The 20,751-nt window shown below is 31.8% G+C and overlaps 3 protein-coding genes and 1 long non-coding RNA gene across 5 annotated transcripts; 2 read left to right on the forward strand and 2 right to left on the reverse strand.

The window, feature by feature from the left end:
* The first annotated feature begins 911 nt into the window (after positions 1 to 911).
* On the forward strand, positions 912 to 2,881 carry LOC100816788 (transcription factor bHLH84). Its single transcript, XM_003555244.4, has 5 exons — positions 912 to 1,586; positions 1,779 to 2,027; positions 2,353 to 2,418; positions 2,511 to 2,576; positions 2,698 to 2,881. Exons 1-5 carry the CDS (start codon positions 996 to 998, stop codon positions 2,800 to 2,802), a joined length of 1,077 nt encoding a protein of 358 aa, XP_003555292.1. The 5' UTR covers positions 912 to 995; the 3' UTR covers positions 2,803 to 2,881.
* Positions 2,882 to 4,310: 1,429 nt separating this feature from the next.
* LOC121174295 (uncharacterized) lies at positions 4,311 to 7,112 on the reverse strand. 2 transcript variants are annotated; one of them, XR_005890284.1, is made up of 3 exons: positions 6,591 to 7,112; positions 4,871 to 5,675; positions 4,311 to 4,744 (listed from the first exon to the last, which is right to left on the reverse strand). It is a non-coding gene; the product is annotated as an uncharacterized lncRNA (long non-coding RNA). The 2 variants fall into 2 exon arrangements; XR_005890283.1 differs by having other exon boundaries at positions 4,311 to 5,675; positions 6,591 to 6,988.
* Positions 5,464 to 7,100, forward strand: LOC100817334 (transcription factor bHLH84). Its single transcript, XM_003555245.3, has 5 exons — positions 5,464 to 6,094; positions 6,276 to 6,530; positions 6,652 to 6,717; positions 6,805 to 6,870; positions 6,970 to 7,100. Exons 1-5 carry the CDS (start codon positions 5,519 to 5,521, stop codon positions 7,066 to 7,068), a joined length of 1,062 nt encoding a protein of 353 aa, XP_003555293.1. The 5' UTR covers positions 5,464 to 5,518; the 3' UTR covers positions 7,069 to 7,100.
* Positions 7,113 to 10,746: 3,634 nt separating the features above from the next.
* Positions 10,747 to 16,320, reverse strand: LOC100776184 (vacuolar-sorting receptor 1). Its single transcript, XM_003555944.3, has 12 exons — positions 15,634 to 16,320; positions 14,240 to 14,932; positions 14,045 to 14,133; positions 13,872 to 13,941; positions 13,715 to 13,798; positions 13,537 to 13,613; positions 13,361 to 13,442; positions 12,222 to 12,304; positions 12,048 to 12,114; positions 11,550 to 11,678; positions 11,352 to 11,464; positions 10,747 to 11,153 (listed from the first exon to the last, which is right to left on the reverse strand). The coding sequence occupies exons 1-12, from the start codon at positions 15,941 to 15,943 to the stop codon at positions 11,055 to 11,057; spliced, it is 1,896 nt and encodes a 631-aa protein (XP_003555992.1). The 5' UTR covers positions 15,944 to 16,320; the 3' UTR covers positions 10,747 to 11,054.
* Between the last annotated feature and the right edge of the window lie 4,431 nt (positions 16,321 to 20,751).

The raw sequence follows: 20,751 nt of genomic DNA on the forward strand, positions 1-20,751 counted from the left end.
ATTTAATAATTGGTTTAAATTTTAATTTTATTGATAATGTTTAATTCAAAAAACTAACTAAACATCTTATAATTAAAAATTAGTCTATGATTTTTCAACTTAAAAACTCATCAGCTATTTTTATCAAATATAACTTATCTACAGACTTATTATCAAAATTACTGGGAAAATTTGTAAATAAAAATGCTTTGAGACAAATCAATAAAATGACCTCAACACAGAACATGTTAGATAAATATAGGTTAAAAAAGATTAGCAAAACAGAGTCATGAGTTGAGGGAACTCGATGGGTTTTAGACTGCTTGGGAGGGTACATGAATCAAATTGGCAGACAACACAGTCACTGTCCGATTCAAATTAAATTAGGTATTTAGAATGTCTGACAGATATGAGACACCACCACGCCTAGAGCTCAATTCCTTCAATTTTCCATGTCAATGTCATTTTCGTTCGTTCTGTCTAACACAAATAATGCTTGTTATATTAATATCATATTCATGGCCAGCCTCAAAGTCTCAAAATTGACATTTTTTCATTCTCTTTATTTGTCTCTAATAATGTACCAAGTCCCACACTAGTGTCTCTTTCAGCAATAATACTTGATCATTGTATTTCTTTCTCACCTGAGAGGGGAATTATAAGCCCCATTCGAGGATTATTATTTATTATTATTTTAACAAAAATAAAGTCAATGAGCAGAGTCTTCTAAGTTATAACGGGTCCCATCAAGGCTAATGGAAATTAATTTTTGGGTATTAGTAATTTGTCAGCGCTTAATTCTTTCCAATGATGAATGGGATCTTTTTCCATACATGAATCCAATCCCTTTTTGGCATTACCTTAGGTAGTTAGGTTGTTGAGTATATATGTACCAGTAATGCTCTCACTTTCCTATCATTAGAAACAAACCAAGTTTCTTAAGTTCAGTTACATACTATCACCCTAAAAGAAGAGAACCCTTTCTTCTCACAGGTTTTAAAAGAAAGAAGAAAAAAATGGAACCTGTTCAATTGGTTTCTGAAGAATGGGGTTCTCTTTGTGGATTTCACACAACTGAAGAAGCCGACTTCATGGTTCAGTTGTTTGGTGGTAACACTTCAGTCACTGAAAAGCACAGTGGAAATACCACTTTTGGCTTTTGGCCTGGCCATGAGTCCACAATAGTGGCCATAACTGACACTAATAGCAACTCATACCTTCCTCCAAATTTTACAGATACTAATTTTTTGTGTTTCTCACAAGGGAGTAGCTCCAGCACTGATAATAGTGGTAATAATATCTTTTCCACTACAAGTAGTGGAACCTACTCCTGTGATCCAGAAACAAACTTTGATTCTGTGCCCATGGTTTTGTGCCTTGGAGATGCCAAATTTAGTCCCCATAGTTTTCAATGTGATGACTACTTAAGCCAACAGATAAATGAAAACACTGATGAAGAGTCAAGTCTTGACCCATGGAAATTGGCTATTGCTGACAACAATTTGCAGGCTAAGAGAGAGTATGAAATGATGGTTTCTGAACCTGTAGAGGAAGATAGAAGCAGAAACCTGGAGAACCTACCAAAAAGACTAAAGAGCTCAATAGAGGTAGAATGATACCAAGTTAAAAATTCTGCTAGCTAGCTAGTGCTATCATTATGTGTATTTATATATATATATATATATATATATATATATATATATATATATATATATATATATGTATTTTTTTTTTTCTTCAGAATGTTTGAGTTATGTTGTTTACTTATGTTGGATTATGATCATGATTTTATTATGTAGGTCCCAAAAACATCGAGGAATGCTAAATCAAGGAAAAATTCAAAATCTGCTTCAACTAGCAACGATGAAGATGATAGAAGCTTGAGCCTCCAAGTCCAAAGGAATAATAGCTGTTTTTCACAGAGTGACTCTAATGCTTATCTTGAGCCAAATGGAGGGGCATCAAAAGATCCTGCACCTCCTAATTTGGATAGAAAATCAAGAGCAACTACCAGTGCCGCCGCTGATCCACAGAGCCTCTATGCAAGAGTAAGTCACCCTTTTGAAGGACATTTCTTCAATAAAATCACAATGACAACTGCACATGTATGATCACTTAATAAGGTTTTAAAATATGGTCCACCACCATGATTTCGGCTGAAGGTCAAGGTTTTTAGAGTTTTCACTACTGTAAAAACCTTTACATTTACAATATCAGTTCTATTTGTCAGCAATTTTTCACAATATCGAAGATTACAATAACACTACAACATGATTGTGACCGTAATTTAAAACCTTGATAGCAATACTGTCTTTGTCCTCAAATAAACATCTTTCATTATGCCTAAAGGGTTCTTCCTCTCGTGTTGTGCAGAAGAGAAGAGAAAGAATAAATGAAAGGCTGAGAATACTGCAAAATCTTGTCCCCAACGGAACTAAGGTAACTCTCTCAGGAGTCAGTGGCAATTGAACTATTGCTTAACAATTGGTGAAGGTGTTCAAATTCTCAAGCTCTTTCTTCGTTAATTGTAGGTGGATATCAGCACCATGCTTGAAGAAGCTGTCCAATACGTTAAGTTTTTACAGCTCCAAATTAAGGTAACAACTTGGAAAACCTTCCCATATAAATTTAGCAGATTGCAAAGATATTTTCCATTTTGCAAAAGATAGTGATTATTAATTCATTTTTTTTCTAACATTTTTTATTTGGATGAAACAGCTTCTGAGCTCTGAAGATTTGTGGATGTATGCTCCAATTGTTTACAATGGAATAAACATTGGACTAGACCTCGGTATTTCTCCAACCAAAGGAAGATCAATGTGATAGCATAGCAATTAAAGAGGATATAATATTTCATTAACTTAAATTGCCACTTTATGATGTTTTTGTTAATTCATTTATATAATAGGGTTGAATCCTGCAAACTGTAGTCGGGATTAATTAATCAAACAAGCCCTTTCGAGAAACGGGACATTAATTTGAGTTAACTTGGTAATTCCTTAAGCAAACAATTTGGAGGAGTAGAATATCCACACATTTCAGTCTTTTACTTCTTTCGCAATATGTCATATATCAATGACTTTTAAGTTAATTACATTTACTTTTCACTTACTTAAATTTTCTGCAAAGTTGCCGAGAAAGTTTAGATATAAATCAATAATTTGAGTTAACTGGGTATTAACGATGAATATAAATTTGGATCACGTGGCATGGTGAAACTAAAATTTGTCTACTTCTATTTCGTTTTTATTTAATAACGGGGATCATGACAATTTTGCTTGTATATGATTTATTTACATGTTTATTTTCTGTGGCGTACGTACCAGATGCACATATTTATAGTTTATGTATTGAGCTGTCTAAAATACTAATTTATCGAAACATGCTGTATATATCTCCAGCCCTTATTTAACTTTAAGAATTAATTTATTGATCCCCTGGCTCCAGGACAACTTAGCCACCATGAATAGATTTAATTAAATGTTTTTTTCAGGTAATTTAATTAAATGTTATACCAAGTTACCAACTACTTGAGGATACAAACACACGTCGTTATAGGGTGATGCTTTTTTTATGCTTGTACCATCCGTGCTACCCTATTCATTTATTGGAATGTAACTATATTATTAAGCTTATTCATTAACAAAAAAAAAACAAATTAAATTTAAATACATTTTGTTCCTATAAACTATTGAGATCAAAGTTAAAATAAAACAACTTATAGACTAAAAATATAATTAAACTAAATAAATTATGAAAACAAAAAATATATTTAAATTACATAATTACACTTAATGGCTACGAATGATAAACCGTCGAAGGTGTTGAGACAACCTTATATACAAACATGTTCCAACAAGTTCTACTGAAGATTTAGAGATATTGAGGAGACAATATACATTGAATCTAAAATATTTGATAACTTAATATGATACGATGTGTTAATTGTAAAATAAAAAGAAAATGTATTAATATTTAGAAAAAGAAGATTATGCACAGATAAGATAGTTTTTCACTGTATGTATGATAAGTTTATTTATTAATTTTTAAAATCATATCAACTATGATTTATAATTGAATAATAGTATTATACACATAAACATTAAACTCTAATCTTTGTTCATATTAATACTAAATCATAATTAATTAATTAATTACAATTAAATAAAAAAAATCCTAAAACATAAGATACGTGAAAATTAGAACAATGTAATCGTAGGATTCCTGGTTCGTATGATAGTTGATGGAAGTCTGTTCCATAATGAACCGGATTCAACTGGTAAAAAAAATAAAAAAATAGAGCAATGTAATACAAAATAAAAGTACTAGCATTGAAGTAATAGCACTGTAATTCCTAGCTAAGGCTTGTAGCATCACTGATCTTACACAGAACATTCTTAAATTTGAGTGTAAGAGGAATCTTACTGCAGGTAGAATCTCTCATCTAATCAAACGGGCACTCACGTACTCACCAAGGATATACTAAAATACAACAAATCTTCTTAATCGATATCTCAGAAGGAATATATTGTTGTCCATACATTCCAATACCATAAACATAAAATACAATCGAGAATATAGAACAATGCCCTGAAACCAGAACTAATCTTCATATATAAATGCTTAATTTTTGCCTTTGTTTTCTAGCCTACTTCACTTCTGGATTAGATCTCAGCTTCCCAACTCAGCATTAACATAAAATGCTAAACTCGGTTAGGAGAATCTCGCATTATATCCATCCACGTAATGTATGCAAAATCTGTAACTGAAAAATGAGTTGAAATCATGAACAGAATGTGGTAGGTTTTTAACAGCTCTAGAGGGAACAAAAACACAGTTAGCAGATAATGCTGTCTAGATTTGAAAACAGTTTTAGAATGTCAAGACTTACCCCCACGATCTCAAGCCGTCCTTCTTGCATACGTCATTTTTATTTTGTCTAAAACATAATTCATATAAATATCATACCACGTCTATCTCACAATTTAACAGGTGTAATTCTATTTATAAAACCCTCCAAATCTCCTAATTCTCACTCACAAATACTTAAATATTGTGCTTCTCTCTCATCTGTCGGAGGAGTTTTCAGGTCTAGGAAATCCGTATAGGGGTTAATAATGATTTTTTATCGGTAAATATTAGTTGTTAGAATGTTAATTTTGTTCGCAGAGGAGATCAAATCCATGATCTTTTTTCCCTTCACTTCTCCCTTCACCATTCCACCCACCTTATATTTCCCCAGGTTAATAATGATATGTTGATATTCTAATAAAAACCAAATACTTGGAACTGGGACCTCTTCAGTTATAAGTGGTCCCACCAAGGACTTTTGCATATTGATTTAAGGGTGTAGGACTTTGTCAGATGCTAATTATTGCCAATTATGAATTGAGATCATTTTATATGGATGAAGTCAATCCTTAGTGGTATATGGTTTTCTGCTTGTTGGGTATAAATAGAGCACTGTTCTCATTCTAAAAGTGGGCTTCTTCTACATCAGCAATAGAAAAAGACGAGCCACACCAAAGAAGAAGAAAAAATGGATCCTGTTGAGCAAATTTCTGAAGAGTGGAGTTCTCTTAGTGGATTCTACACAGCTGAGGAAGCTGACTTTATGAGCCAGTTGCTTGGTAACTGTTCACTCCCTGAGAACCTGTGTGGAAACTTCAATTTGGGAATTCCATCTGCAATATGGCCTGGCCATGAATCAACAATAGTGAGCGTGACAGGAATCAATGAAAGTCCATATTTTCATGCAAATGCTGATAATAGTAATACTAATTATTTATGTTTTTCACAAGGAAGTAGCTTCACTGCTGATAGTAGCAATATTTTTCCTACTACAAGTGGTAATAAGTGTGATCCAGTAGCCAACATTGGCTACATGTCTGTGGGTTTTCCCTTGGGGGATGCCAAGTTTAGCCCATATAATGTTCAAGGGAGTGACAGCCAACAGATAAATGAAAACACTGATGAAGAGTTAGGTCTAGAGGTTATTGCTGACAAGAAATTGCAGGATCACCAGGAATGTGAAGTACTAGTTTCTGAAGCTGCACAAGAGGATATAAACACCAATCTGGAGAAGTCAGGAAAAAGATCTAGGGGCTCAATGCAGGTAGAATAACATAAATTATGATATTCTTTTCTAAGTAAATCACTTACTACTCCTGTTTCTTAGTCCTATAGTAATGTAGTTACATAAGAATTTCCTTTTTCGGCAGAATTTATGGCATGTGTTTGATTTTGTGTGGTTCTTCTTATCATGATTTGATAATTTTGATTTAATGATTTCATAGGTACGAAAGAGCAAGAAAAATGTTAAATCTATGAAGAAACCAAAATCTGATTCTATAAGTAACTCTGAGGAGGGTAGAAGTCCTGATCTTCAGGGTTTCTGCTCAGAGGATGATGACTCCAATGCTTCTCAGGAGCTAAATGGAGGAGGATCTTCAAGTTTGAGCCTCGAGGATTCTACATCTCTTAAGTTAAAGGGGAAAAAATCAACAGCTAATAGAGGTTCTGCTACTGATCCACAGAGTGTATATGCAAGGGTATGTCCTTTGCCAAGTGCATTTTATCAAACTAATCCTTGCCAATAATTTTATGATTACCTTGTACTGTGAAGTGTGGAAGGATTAGATCTCAAGAGGTTTTTCCTTTTGTACAATGCAGAGAAGAAGAGAAAGAATAAATGAAAGGTTGAGAATCCTACAACACCTTGTCCCCAATGGAACCAAGGTAGCTCTCTCAATAACAATATCCAACTACTGTCAAAGTCAAACAAGTGGTTAAGATGCAGAATTTTGCTTCCTCATGAAATTGCAGGTCGATATAAGCACCATGCTGGAGGAAGCTGTCAAATATGTGAAGTTTTTGCAACTCCAAATTAAGGTAACAACAACTTGAGGATCCTCCTTCGTTCAGTGTAAAATATATTTTATACTATAAGAAATATTGTGAGACTCATTCATGTTTCATCGAATTTAACAGCTTCTGAGCTCAGATGATCTCTGGATGTACGCTCCCATTGCTTACAATGGAATGAACATTGGACTAGACCTCAATATTACCCCAACCAAACAACCATAAATATATTGCCTTTGGCTGCATAGCAATGAAAGGGAATGCAGCAATTTGAGAGCTGAGGGTGCCCTTTTGTGATGTTTATGTTCTATTATGTATTAACTGGCATTTAATTGTAAGGAAGTATGAGATTAATTAATCAATTAAGCAACCCTTGTGTATTATTTTAACTATGAGTCATCAATTTCAGTTGATTTATTGGCTGTTTACTCATGATTTTATTATATATATATTATGTTTGTTTCCACCGTTTTAATAGCCTCCTCGAATCATTTTCATCTTGGTCTTACCTTATAGTGTATTGGAGTTATCTAGATTCTAGAGCAATGACATTCATCCAGAATGGAATGATAGTTAACTGAATTTCAATGTGGAGTATTTGTCACGGCAAGTTGTTTGGAAAAATTAAGGGATTGTCCCAGATAAAAGTAGACGATTCCTTATTTTTCCACGTTGGAAGCAACTTGAATGAGATGTATTTTACGCAAAAAAAAAAAAAAAAGAAGAAAAAACACTACGTTACATTAAATTTAACTTAACTTGCTATCTGGAAGCATGTTATCAATTTACAAGATTTTAACAAAATCTATTAATTCTCCAAAACTTATCATTTATTTGTTAAAATTTGAATATTTTTTTTAAAAGAATCTATATAAAAATCTTGTACATCAATAAAATACTTTCAAATTTTATGTTATAAATACATTAAAAATCCAAATTATAACATCTTAATCATATTTTTTCAAAAAAAAATCTTAAAAATCATCCTATTCTTACAAAAAATTTCAAAATTTACAGATTTTTTTTTATGTTAAAATAGTATTTTAAAAGGTATCAATACTTCTCTTCTTACCAAATCTCCAAAATTGAATTAACTAATTTGTTTCTTTTATTATTTTTTGGCTTATTAATCTGCATTTTATGATTTATTCCTTCCTTCTAGATGCATTAAATCATTTTTCAAATTATATCCTTAACATCTAATAAATCACGATTAATTATTTTTATACTTTTTAAGATTTTATTTTAGAGTGTTAAGTGGTTGTGTCATCCCATCTTGGATGTTCAGCCAAAACGAGCATGACACAGAATAATAACAACAAATACTAAGGATTGGAATTTTCCTTTTCCAGCCATGATAAGTAGCTAGCCAGATCAAGCAAATGAATAAGACGATACATTGAGGTTTGGAGGTGTATATGATTTTGTTAATTTATTGTGAATGAACCTTGAATGTTGTTGGCATTATCTAATTAATATAACATGATGTACACTAGAAATTAATTGTGACTTGAGATCTTCTACCGTGCGTTTATTTTTTCTTTCAGTTACAAAAATATTTTCTCAATTTTACTTTATTTTTTGTTTAAAAAATTTATATACTAAACCTTAAAAATAATTTTTACTATTTTCTGTTCAAATTCATAGAAGTAGAAAATAAAATAATATTTTTATAATTAAAAATTAAGATATTATACGTGGATTAAGATACTGTATATGAATAGACATATTGTTCTTTATGATGGAATTAAAAGCGCCTTTTGATTTATGCTGAGACGATAAAAAAAAAATGCTATTGTTACTTTTTGATATACCTGCATGCATGAGTAAAACTTGTGCATCCACAAATTCTTTTTGCACGCTTCTTTTTCCTCATTTGGGAGGACATATTATAATAGAGTGGTCATCCTTTCTCTATACTCGAATCCATCGACTTGAGGAGGAAATTAGTGCTGTCACGAGAGTCAGAGATGAAAAAGATACCATTGCTGTAAGTACTTGTATTTATTTCATGTGATTTTCTATTTTCTAGTTTTGATACATTTCTACCATTTTACTATAAAACAACATTCAAAATTGGATACCATAATTCCTAATTCTCCAATTGTCCCAAATGTCAACCAAATCACAAAATTCATTTTTGCTTAACATGCCTTGAAACATTAATAATATATTAAAATTAAATTCTAATTATTATGTTTAAAATAATACTTTATTTAAAAGTATTGTTATGTTTTTTTTTTAATTTATTATTATCATAGGGAGTTGTAGGGCATTTGCAACAACAACGGCACAGTGTAAGGAATCACCCAAATAAAAATAGGCAAGTTAATTGAGCTACCAAACCAAGAGTTAGTGGATTTTGTCAAAGAATGTTGTGGATGCAAGGGAGGACTAATAGAGCTCGCTTATGAGTACATAATCAACAATGACATCAACACGGATAAGGATTACACGTACTGAGTTCTTCTTTAGCGTGCATGTAATCCTAAGGTCAGTTTTAGATAATTTTAATTATTGGCTTATTGCTGGTTTTAGTGTTAATTTTTTTCTTTATAGAAAAATGCTAATGTCGTTACCATTAATGACTATGAGATTGTTCCTATTTGCAATGATTAACCTTGAAAAAGAAGTTTGATAGATATAAATCGGTAAGTTCCTAAAATTCAATTTCTTTAAAAGTGAAGTTAGTATTTAAACTAAATCTAACTAATATTTGTCTCAATTTTAGCGGGGAATATTCAAAAAACAAATATATGGGACACTCAGCCATGCTATTACATCAGTGGGATATGGAACTGAAGATGGTTAAACCATTGGATAGTGAAAAATTCTTATGGACCAAATTGAGGAGAAGATGGCTATATAAGAATGTTATGTAACACAAAAGCGCAATTCGTTTTCTTTATTTATTTTTTCTTTGCTTTGAGTTTTCACTTTGAAATTCCGTTGTGCAATTAAAACAAAGTACCTTGAATGTTGTAGGCATTATCTAATTAATTTAACATGATATACACTTGAAGTTAATTGTGATTTTATTTTTTCTTTCAGGTACAATTTTTTTCTCAATTTTATTTTATTTTTCGTTTAAAAAATTATATACAAAACCTTGAAAATAATTTTTACTGTTTTCTGTTCAAATTCATAGAAGTAGGAAATAAACTGAAAGTAAGAATATTCTTAAATTAAAAAATAAAAAAAATCTTAAACCAAATAACTAATTTTGCTTCAGTAAACAAAAAACATTGTCAAGTTGATATTGATAGTGATACTTGGCGTACCTTAATTCCCAAAAACAAGTTGGATGAAAATATCAAGTCTTAATGTCTTATAGCACCATTGATTTAACTTGGATTATCAGAAATATATATTACTGAAAAATATTCTACGAAGACTGAAATGCAAAATAAGTTAATCCAAATAAGAAAAGGAGGAAGTTGTCTCGTGACTAATAGTAAGACTAGTCGACTACTACAAATTTCATGCCACATGCTACGAAAATCATTTCCATCTTACAGCTTGACCTAATAATCATTAAGAAGAGTAAAAGAATAAGAGAAAGTATGCTCGTTCCTACTAAAAAAAGTATTTTTCCCTATAAATTCAGCATAAGTCAGCAAAGCTGATGTTCATGTATAAACCAGACATAAAATCACTAATTCCTAAATTCATTACCATTCTCATAATGGGAATGCAATTTCATGAAGCCTTCTCACATTAGAGGACAAAACTAGAATTAATTATGTTCCTTGTCATCATTTACTCAAATCAAATGATGACAAGCGCATATTTGTCCCAGTTTTAGACCATGGATGTCATGCTGATTAGAAAGAACCAACAAACAAATTAAGAGGGGAGAGGAAGAACACCCCGCCAATCAATGGGAGAAGAAGAACAACAATGTTAACTTAAGCCTGTACTAAAAAAAACACGATAGGTTACAATCACAAGTGTGGAACTCAAGAAGTCACATAAACAGAAATCCTAGAATCTAGTGAAATGAAATAACTTAAAAAAGTCTGGCCTAAATTAAGTATACAATTTGCTACATCCCCAATAAAAAGCGTAGGATAACTATCTAATTCTGAACCTTTTATTGTCCATATGATACAGAGTCTATCAAATTCAAATGCTCAGAATCTGAACTCAAAAGGGTACACAGGGTAAGCCACACCCAGGCTTCACACACAATATCCAAAGAGACTGACAATTCACGCTCTTTCTTCGTGCACGTGATTTACAACTTCTCCTTGGCTGTCCAAGGGCATATACTGTGCCATGATGGCTCTGATTTCAGAATCCATATATGACTGCAAAAACACCAACAAAAATACCGGTAAATTGCAAATTTCATGTTCTCATATTTGAGTTTCTAACAAGTCTCAGATGATACCGAATTTAATGCTTCTCGTTGCATGCCACAATGCTATATAAAATTTAGAATTGAATAAAAAAAGGCATCTAAATATCTAATAGCATCACCAAACTGAAAATGTGACAAAGCTTACCCTTATTCTGTATTTGTACACAAGGTATGCCCCTGCAGCAGCCACAACTAAGCCAACTAAAATAACCCAAAAAGCAGCCCAGGCTGATCTTCCCTCCTGACTGGCAGTTTTACCTGCAGGATACCCAGTTGGAAATAAATGAAACCAAGCAATTCAAATGCCATGCAAGTAAAAGGATATCAAGTGTATTTAACTCACTTATGCAAGTATCGTGGTCCCTTATATACAAAAGATCCCCACTGCAAGTGCAGTCATAGCTTCCCCAAGTATTCTTGCAGCTACATTCAGGGCACTGACAAGCTTTCTTCTCTTTGCATTCATCAATGTCTGAAAGGTGAAGCAAAAGGAGTTCAGATATTTGGCTTTTAGTTATGATGAAAACATTCAAAGATATCATCAATTAACAATGCCAAGGCAAAGGATTAATACAAGTACACAACTACTTTAACAGTGAGATGAAGTTAAAATATGAAGTATCTGAGTATAATTTACATAAAAGCCAGTTTCAATTACTGAGACAGCTATACGTCTTCCTATTTTGAGACATTTTTATCATCCTCAGGTCTTGATTTAGTTCAAAATGTTTTACACTAGAAGTTTATGTATGTATGTGCATGTACAACAATATTAAAAACAGGATCCAGGATTCAATCTGGGGAAAAAATAATAATGTAAGACAACATAAATATATCTCACCTTCACAGTTTTTGACACCATCACCTTTAAAGCCTGCAGGACACTGGCATTTAACCCCTCCATCATCCTGTCCATGAAGCAATGGCAATTTATGTCACAGTTCAGTTTCCATTATAGATTTACAAACCATGCAGAGTAAAGTGTCAACATTTCAAGAACTTAGTAATTACTAACCGAACAAGCAGAATATGCATGTCCATTCCTAGCTTCATGCCAACAACCTCCATTGTTTATCTTGCAACGCCCAGGTCCACTAGCTGCAAACCCAGAAGACACTAGTTGAATAAAAACTATGAATACATAAAAAAAAAAGGAAGGTTAAATTATTCTCTAGTCTATATTATAGGTACTTATAATTTTATTAAATTTTAAACCAGGTCCCTATAATGTAAAGCTAAAAGCTTCCAACAGTATCCCAACATGTGTAAAAACTAAGTAGTCAATCCTGGATAGTAGCGTGGAGCAACCACCCCCAAAAATTATAGCAGATAGTGGGATGGCCGCTATTGTGAACTCTAAAAAACAATATTCATAGTGAAGAACCAAGAAGATATAAAAGAAGAAAGGGGAACACGAAGTTTTCATGTCTTATAAAAAAGAGGAACTTAATAGGGGGGACATATTACATTTTGGCAAAAAAGTGGAGAATTAAAGTGGGAAGAAAGAAGCATTATTAGGGGCAGTTAAGTAAAACCCTTATAATAGGAAAAGCATTAGCGACAAATGGGGAACTTAATTGAAATGGCTTAAAAGATTAAAAAAATAAAATAAAGGTAAAAACAAATAGAATAGGAAAAAGTGAGCGAAAAGTGGGCTTAATCAAACAGGCATAAAAGATTAAAACAGTTTAAAAGAAGTTTAAAAAAAATTGGAAAAAGTAACCGACAACAATTAATAGGTGGGCTTATTTGAACAGGCTTAAAAGACAAGTAATTGTTAGTTTTTTGTTAGTGGGAAAATTCGAAACCACGACCTCCCCCCCCACCACCCCACCTTCTCCCTTTACCACCAAGCCAACCTTATAACCCCTACTAAAACTAAATTATCATCACACCGTTTTACCCAATGCACCTAATTGATGGCAATAAGTAAACATTTAACTCAGGAACCACTAAATTTCATTAAGCATAACATTTTCAAAATAAAAAATTATGACAGTGACTTTTATGCACAGGGTGATCATGGATTACTGTTCATAATGTTAAATATGCATCCTTATAATTTCATCCTTTTTTTTCAATTACAAATAACATGCACGAAATTAGATATAGCTTAAATGAAATTTATGAAAATAGATATGTTTATATTTTAACCTGCACAGATTGTATAACCATCTCCTTTAAATTGCACACCATCCACCAGGGGGCATTCACATACTCTCCCACGGAACGTATCCTGAGAAATTATTCACATATATAATCAGAAATACAGAAAAATGGAACCAGGAATGCTCTTTTGCTATATAATTATTTTATTGAAGTACAAATACCTTGCATGCGGTGATGTTAGCTACTTTATCCTGCCAACAACCACCATTATTCTCCAAACACTCATTTGTCTCCACATCTGCCAAGAGAAGATTTGCAACCCAAAAAACAATTCAGGTTCAAAACTAACAAGTAAACAAAAATAGATCCCCCCACAACCAAAAGAAAGTCAGCATTTACCACTGCTCAAACAAACAGCTGGTTCAGTAGTTTCTTCAAAACCAGCACAGATAGCTTTCATAACAGCACCTTTCTCCAATTTTCCTGGAACAAAAAATGAATGCTTAAGAATTGGAAATCCAGATCAATATCTATCAGAGAAGCACACAGTACAAACCTCGATACTGTCTATTATTGACAACTAGAGTAGGCAATATGGTAACATCACCTCGTGACCCCTTACCAACCTACAAACACTAGTTTGTTAAAAATCTATATATAACAATCTGATGTGCAACCAATTAAATGGTAACATAAAATAAAAAACTAATTAATGAAATAGAGGAGTACTTGGGCATCTTGCTCTTCTTTCAAGACAGGATTTTCAGAATCAGCATTTGGGTCTCCCATGCACCTTTCAATTTTTTTAATATCAAGGCCTGCAGATATTGAATAATCATATTTGAGATACTGAATAATCATATTTGAGAAGTCATCATCAACTACTAACAGAAAACATAATAAGCAAATAACAGATTCACTTGCCAAGTGATTCAATGACAGCATCAGCACATTTCTTGTTATATTTTTTCTCCTTCATTGGGCATCTAATTTGAAAATCAGTGACATAGTCCCACCACACCCAAGGCTTTTTGGTTTCATTTGCCACCTTGAAAACACATAGCTGCCTTAAATTTTCAATAACCACATCTTTCCCATCATAACCAGTGCTGAAATCTTGCTCAGGATCCGGAGCACAATATCTTCCATGATTTATGCACTGGGACTTGCACTGTTTGCTCATTGTGAATGCCTGAGGACAGTACCAAGTTATATAATGGGGTGTGAATTGAGTATAACCACCTTTCTCCAATATCTGTGCTGCACCTTTAAAATCTTTCACAAATTCCATCAACATATCACATTTAACTCCACACTCGTCATTGCTGTTGGTCCACAATTCATACTCCACACGGTCATCCGGGTGGGGGACAGCCTCTCTCCAATCAAGATTGACATTGACCATATCCCCATTACTTATGGCATCTTTCAACTTTTCACCAAAACTTTTCTCAATGAGAGCAGAAGGTATTGTTATGTTCTCTATGTATTTTGCAGATGACACATCCTCCTCAGGAGTGTCCATGGTTATCAACTTTTCCACAATATCATCCGCAACAAGAACAGCAGAAGCTCCAGCCTTCTGTGCATTCCATACCTTCAAAGCAAAGAAGCAATCTGCAAAAGGAACACATAAAAAACACTTAGAATACACCCAAGCAACATATTGAGACCTGTTCATACTTACAGCATGTCACTTGTGCAAAAGCACACCACAAATTTGAACTCATAGATAACTGTGTGTTGGGACGAGTGTTTGTAAAATTACCTTTGAATGGAATTAATTTTGAAGTGATTAATTTTGGTTAAAATTGATTTTAAGGTGAAGTGATTAACGTTTGGATGTTTTTATTCTAAAAGCAGGTTAGCAATAAAACTCAGTATAATGCTACCTAGATTGTTTCAACTCATAACCAATTCTAGACTGAGAATCAATTCCTCAACACAGAACCAAATGTATGAGCATTTACCTAAAATCACGTTAGTCGCTATTTTTACGTAATTTTGCACGATCAAACATGAATTCAAACTTCCGAAATAAAACCTAAGACCCGTGTTTATCTATCAATTATTCTACCCAAAGATACATGAACAAGCAATAGCAAAACCCCATGAACCAAACATCAAGGCAGTGCACCTAAGCCGACAAAAGAAGAAGCGAAACATGCAACCAAGGAACCAAAAACACTTCTCAAGCAAAGCAAAACCAGCTGCAAAACCTCACAACCACAAAAACAAAATTACAACCTAAAATCAGACCAGCAGAACCAGAAACCTTGAAATCAGACACGAAAAGAGTAGAGGTAAGAGAATCTTACTTCCTCGATCGAGCAAAACGATAGTGGGAAGAGCACCGGGTTTGGATTTGAAGGAAATCCCATACTCATCGAACTCCTTGCAACCCTTTTTGTTGTCCTTTGGGTACAACACGTTCCCAGCCATGCTGCCTCCGTATTGGGGTATCCCGAAGTTCCCAATCGCGCTATCGTGCGTGCCCTTGATGTTGTCCGGCGACGTCACCGTCAAGCTGTTCTTCTCCACCACGAATTTCGCCATTGACGGCGGCGGCGAAAGGAACAGCGCCAGAAACCCTAGAAAGACGCACAGCGAAGATCTCCGAAGCTTCATTTTGGGAACACCCAGAGAGCGATCAGCACTGGGTTTTCCGAATTCCGAAATGGGTCGGCTTTAGAGATCGCTTCTGGGAAGAAAGAAGGGTAAAAACGAACCTTTTACTTTCTTCTCGAGGTTTCTTATTAAAGAAAAAAAAGAAAAAGGAAGTGGGAATTTTGATGTTGTTGCTGTTAAAGAAAAGAAAGTTGGGTTGGGTAATTGAGTTGCGTATTTATAATCACAAAATGAAATGAAGTCTCGCGCAGCAGTGTAAAACAGAGGACTTGGAGACTCGGAAACGCAAAGATCGTTCTCTCTGTGTTGAGTCCAAGGAGACAACAATTCTTCTTAAGTCTTAACCATTAAGCATATACTAAACTTATTTATTTTCTTACTTGAATATTAAAGGAAAAAATAAACAAAATATATAGAGTTGATGAGGTTGAAGTTTTGAGGATTAGGTTTTCTTAAATCTTATCCCACTGTTTTTTTTTTTTTTTCTTTTACATAATCTTATTCCACTATTAATCTTATCTACGTACCGTATACAGCGTCCATTCAAAAAAAGAAAACATACCGTGTACAGGATAGATACCCCCGTATATCAACACCCAAAGAGGTTGTTTGTGCTTAAAAAAATAGCAAAAAATAAGATTATAAACTTAATCATCATTAGATAAATTATAATAAAAAAAATAGGTTTAATATAATTTGATATAAAAAAGAAGGTGAAATTCCTAAATAATAACTCAAAGACTTTTTTATTTATCTAGAGGCATATTATATCTTATTTTATTTTAACTAGTATTTTATCTTAGAATGCACATGATAACTATTTATTTGATATAATTAAAATATAAAATAAATATTTTTAATATGTAAATTATGTTATAGTTAAAATTTATAATAAATAAATATTTTAAATATATAAATTATTTTAGATTTATAATAAATAATTTATATTATCATACAACTTATACAAAGTTATTTTTAATTATTGATAATTTTTAAAATAAAGATGAAAATGATAGATTAAAAAACATCTGAAAATACTTTTGATTTCTTGTTGAAGAAAATTTTTAAAAACGCTTTCATTGAAAAATAGCTCCTAACAAAAACACTCTAATTCAATATAATTATTCTAATTTATAAAAAGAAAGGATGACTAAAATAAATCACTAGTCCTAATTTTATCTTAAGTAGAGTCTATTTAATTGTTGTTTTATAAGATAAAAACTATTTTTTTTTATCATTTTATGTTAATTATATACCGTTCTAAGAACAATAAATATTTGAAAATAATTATTTTCCCTTAAGAGGAAAGGAATAAATTTTGAAATAAAATATATCATTAATTTTTAAATTCATTTAAAAACACTCTTAATTTTTTTTATAATTTTGTATCTAACGTCAGTTTTTATAATTTTACTTATATGAATTTTAAACCTTGAATGCCAATGCCTTTAATTAGATTGTTCATGAGATTCAGATTTAGAAAAAAATAAAATTAAAAACAAATCCTATTTAAGTAGCTAGGTTGCTTTGGTTTGGATTTTTTTGGATTAATCCAAATCATCAAACCAATTAATATTGAATTGGGTAAATTCGAGTCGCCAAATTATGATAGTAAAAAATAGTTAACTAGGTCATCGGAATAAATAAGGTTAAAAAACGATAATAAAATCAGTTATAAATTGTGGAAAACCCTGTAAGAAAGCTTTCCGGCAAAAATAAACCTAAGAAAATTAGCAGGTATGATTTTTTACCATAAACCTTAATATAAGTTAAGTCAATATAGTTAAATTTATTCAATTAAGCCTTTCACTTTAAATCAAGTAATTAGTAACAAGTAGTTAAAATTGAATCATTTGTATAATATTTGAGTTTGATTTAAAAAAAATAATAAATATTAATCGAACTATATTTACTTTCTTACCAAACTCAAAATTAATCAGAAGGTCTATTTTTCATAAAGAATGGAGGGTTTAAGAAAACAAAATCTTCACTTTAAGTTATTTGGGAGACTTGTTTTAATAATTAAGTAGGAGAATTCTTTTTTTAACTTAAGATCATAATTATTCTAGTGAATAACTAAAGAAAATAGATTAAGTTAAAGAAAATATAAGATAAATAACTGTGAGATAGAAGAGAATATAACTCAATAGAAAAGTTGACAGAATTTTATTTCACGTGTGTGGTTATAAGTCAAACTAAACTAAGATCAACAAAAGTTATTATGCACCATCATTTTGTATTTTTATTTATTTATTATCTTTAAATTCAAATAGCCAAAAGTCTACTTTTTAGTAAATGTTATTCACTTTTTTCCTTTATGATGAAAAATATATTTTAAATAAGCACCAATAACTATGAAATATAATTTAATGTAATTTTTAATTATTAACATTTCTTGTTAAAATTATGTATATATTTAAGTTACATACAAGTGTGAATTTTTTTTCAGACTAATATTTTTAAAAACACTTTTTATAAATTAGAATGATATTAGATATTTATGCATATAAAACTATTTAGATGTGTAATAAATAATATATATATATATATATATATATGCATATCTATTAATATGTAAATTTATAAAAGGAAAAGTATTAAAAAATACATTAAAAATAAAAATAATATAAAATATATAAATTTTAAACTTAACATATAGAGAATTTAGTACACTAGTTTATGAATTTAATTAAAATATATTTACTATATAAAAATTTTACTTTATTATTCAATTATAAATTATCACATATATAATAAATTTATTGACTGACTTCTGGAATAATTTTCTTAACAATCGTCTCAAAAGAAATTTGTATTTACTTTACGGGTCATGGTAATTAAAATCCTATTGATATTTAGTTGCACGCAGAAAACGTTTCCTATTAAAATATGAGCATGTACATAACGTGTCGCAGTTCTTTATAACCGTTATTTGACATTGATAGTGCTCCTTGCTGACACGTGGACCAATACTATATAGCCTATTAATAGGAGCAGCTCATTTTTGCGTCGCTTTTAGACACGATGCATATTAGCAATGTGTTCCTCACATATGATAATAGTGCATATGAAAAAAAAAAATTATTAGAAGAGACGGAATTTATTTTGGTTATATTTATAAATCGAAAGTTAATTTTATGGCTTTTGACTATATGAATACTAACAAAATTCTATGCATGAAAGAATCATGAAAATATTAATGTATAAGTAATTAGTTATAAATTTTTTCACCTTCATAAATGAAAAATAAATCTGACAGCTTTTAAGCTTTTCTATAATAACTAATGCTAAATATATTATTTTAAAAAAAGAATAACTAAGCATATTTTGAACCTTTCCTTTACCCCATTGAGCTTTTGAACTTTAACTATCTTCTTGATCATTAACCATGGATCCACCAAACATAGAAAACCTTACTATTGAGGAAAAGGAGGTTGATCTTGAAATCAACTTTGAGCCATATGCTGAATAAGGAATTGATTTATCCTTGTGCTTAGTTGGGCATTTCTTGACTAACAAGTTCATTAGAGTCAATATTAGGAAGGAACATTTATTTATTGTATGGAGTCCGGTTAAAGGTGTCGTCATCTCTAAACTACAATATAGAATCTTCTTTTTCTAGTTCTATCACCATATGGATGTCCAATGTATATTGGAGTATGGTCCTTGGAGTTTTGACAAGCATTTGTTGATCCTAGGAGTTATCAAACTAGGTGAGAGTTCAGGTCAAGTTCCTCTTTTCACAGTCCCATTTTGAGTTAGATTGTAAACCTGTAGCTGATAACCTCCAATGATTACATCTTTGTGTAAACAACATCTCTCAAAAATAGTCCAAACTCAAAGGTGAGTTTTGTTAGGAGGCGATTTAATCATGTCGCTCTTACTCTAGCTAGAGCGTCAAAATTATTTGCAATGATGATGTCGAGAATAGCAACATCATTGTATGCTAAGACTAGTGCTCTGGCAATCAGCTCTTTAATTGTATTCTTCTTGTATTTACGTTTCTCAACTAGTTTTAATGAAACAAGTTTGCTTTATGTAAAAAGAAAGCATATTTTATAAAAAAAAATTATAAATTTCTAAAATGTGAATATGTGATGCGAAAAACGAACTGTTCTTTACACCAAAAGTTATCTAAGGAGCAATTAACCTCTCGAAGCCTCAAACTAGAAAATCAAGTACCGAAAATTCAAATTTAGTTGACTAATCAAAGCATGCGTTCAAACTTTGTCAAAGGACTTGGATGATTAGTGGTGCATACAAGTGTCTTGGATGGCTTATCCTTAATAGAAGCGTGCACTTTATGTGTTTTGTCTTCAAAGGCACCCTACCATGACATGAGTACCTCTTTCACTTATACATCTGAGATTCATATGTACTAGTAGCTTATTTACCAAGAAACATTTAGATCGTTAATTATTTGGCATCACATTGACACTAGATTCGTTAGCTATTCATATTTAGCAACGTCATATCATCAATCCAATCACATTCCTATGTGAAGCATCATGTTCATAATTTAAGTGGCAAACCATCATTCCACATTAATTGTTGTTGTTACCCAACAATTATCGCTGTCACTATCTAATTTGACGGTCAAGATAGAGATATGTTGGACCATGTAGAACACTAGTGATGCCATGCCACAACCAGAGATGCTTTTGTTTTGTTTAAGCATCTCAGTATCATTACTGCCAAAATAATCTAGACCATGTAACTCAATCCACAAGCAAGAACCTTTTAGCATGAAAAAGGAGAAAGGGCACACAAACTTGGGCTCAAACTTGTGGTATATAAATCAAGAAGAG

Source organism: Glycine max, chromosome 20, assembly GCF_000004515.6.
Source record: "Glycine max cultivar Williams 82 chromosome 20, Glycine_max_v4.0, whole genome shotgun sequence".
NCBI classification, from domain to species: Eukaryota; Viridiplantae; Streptophyta; class Magnoliopsida; order Fabales; family Fabaceae; genus Glycine; species Glycine max.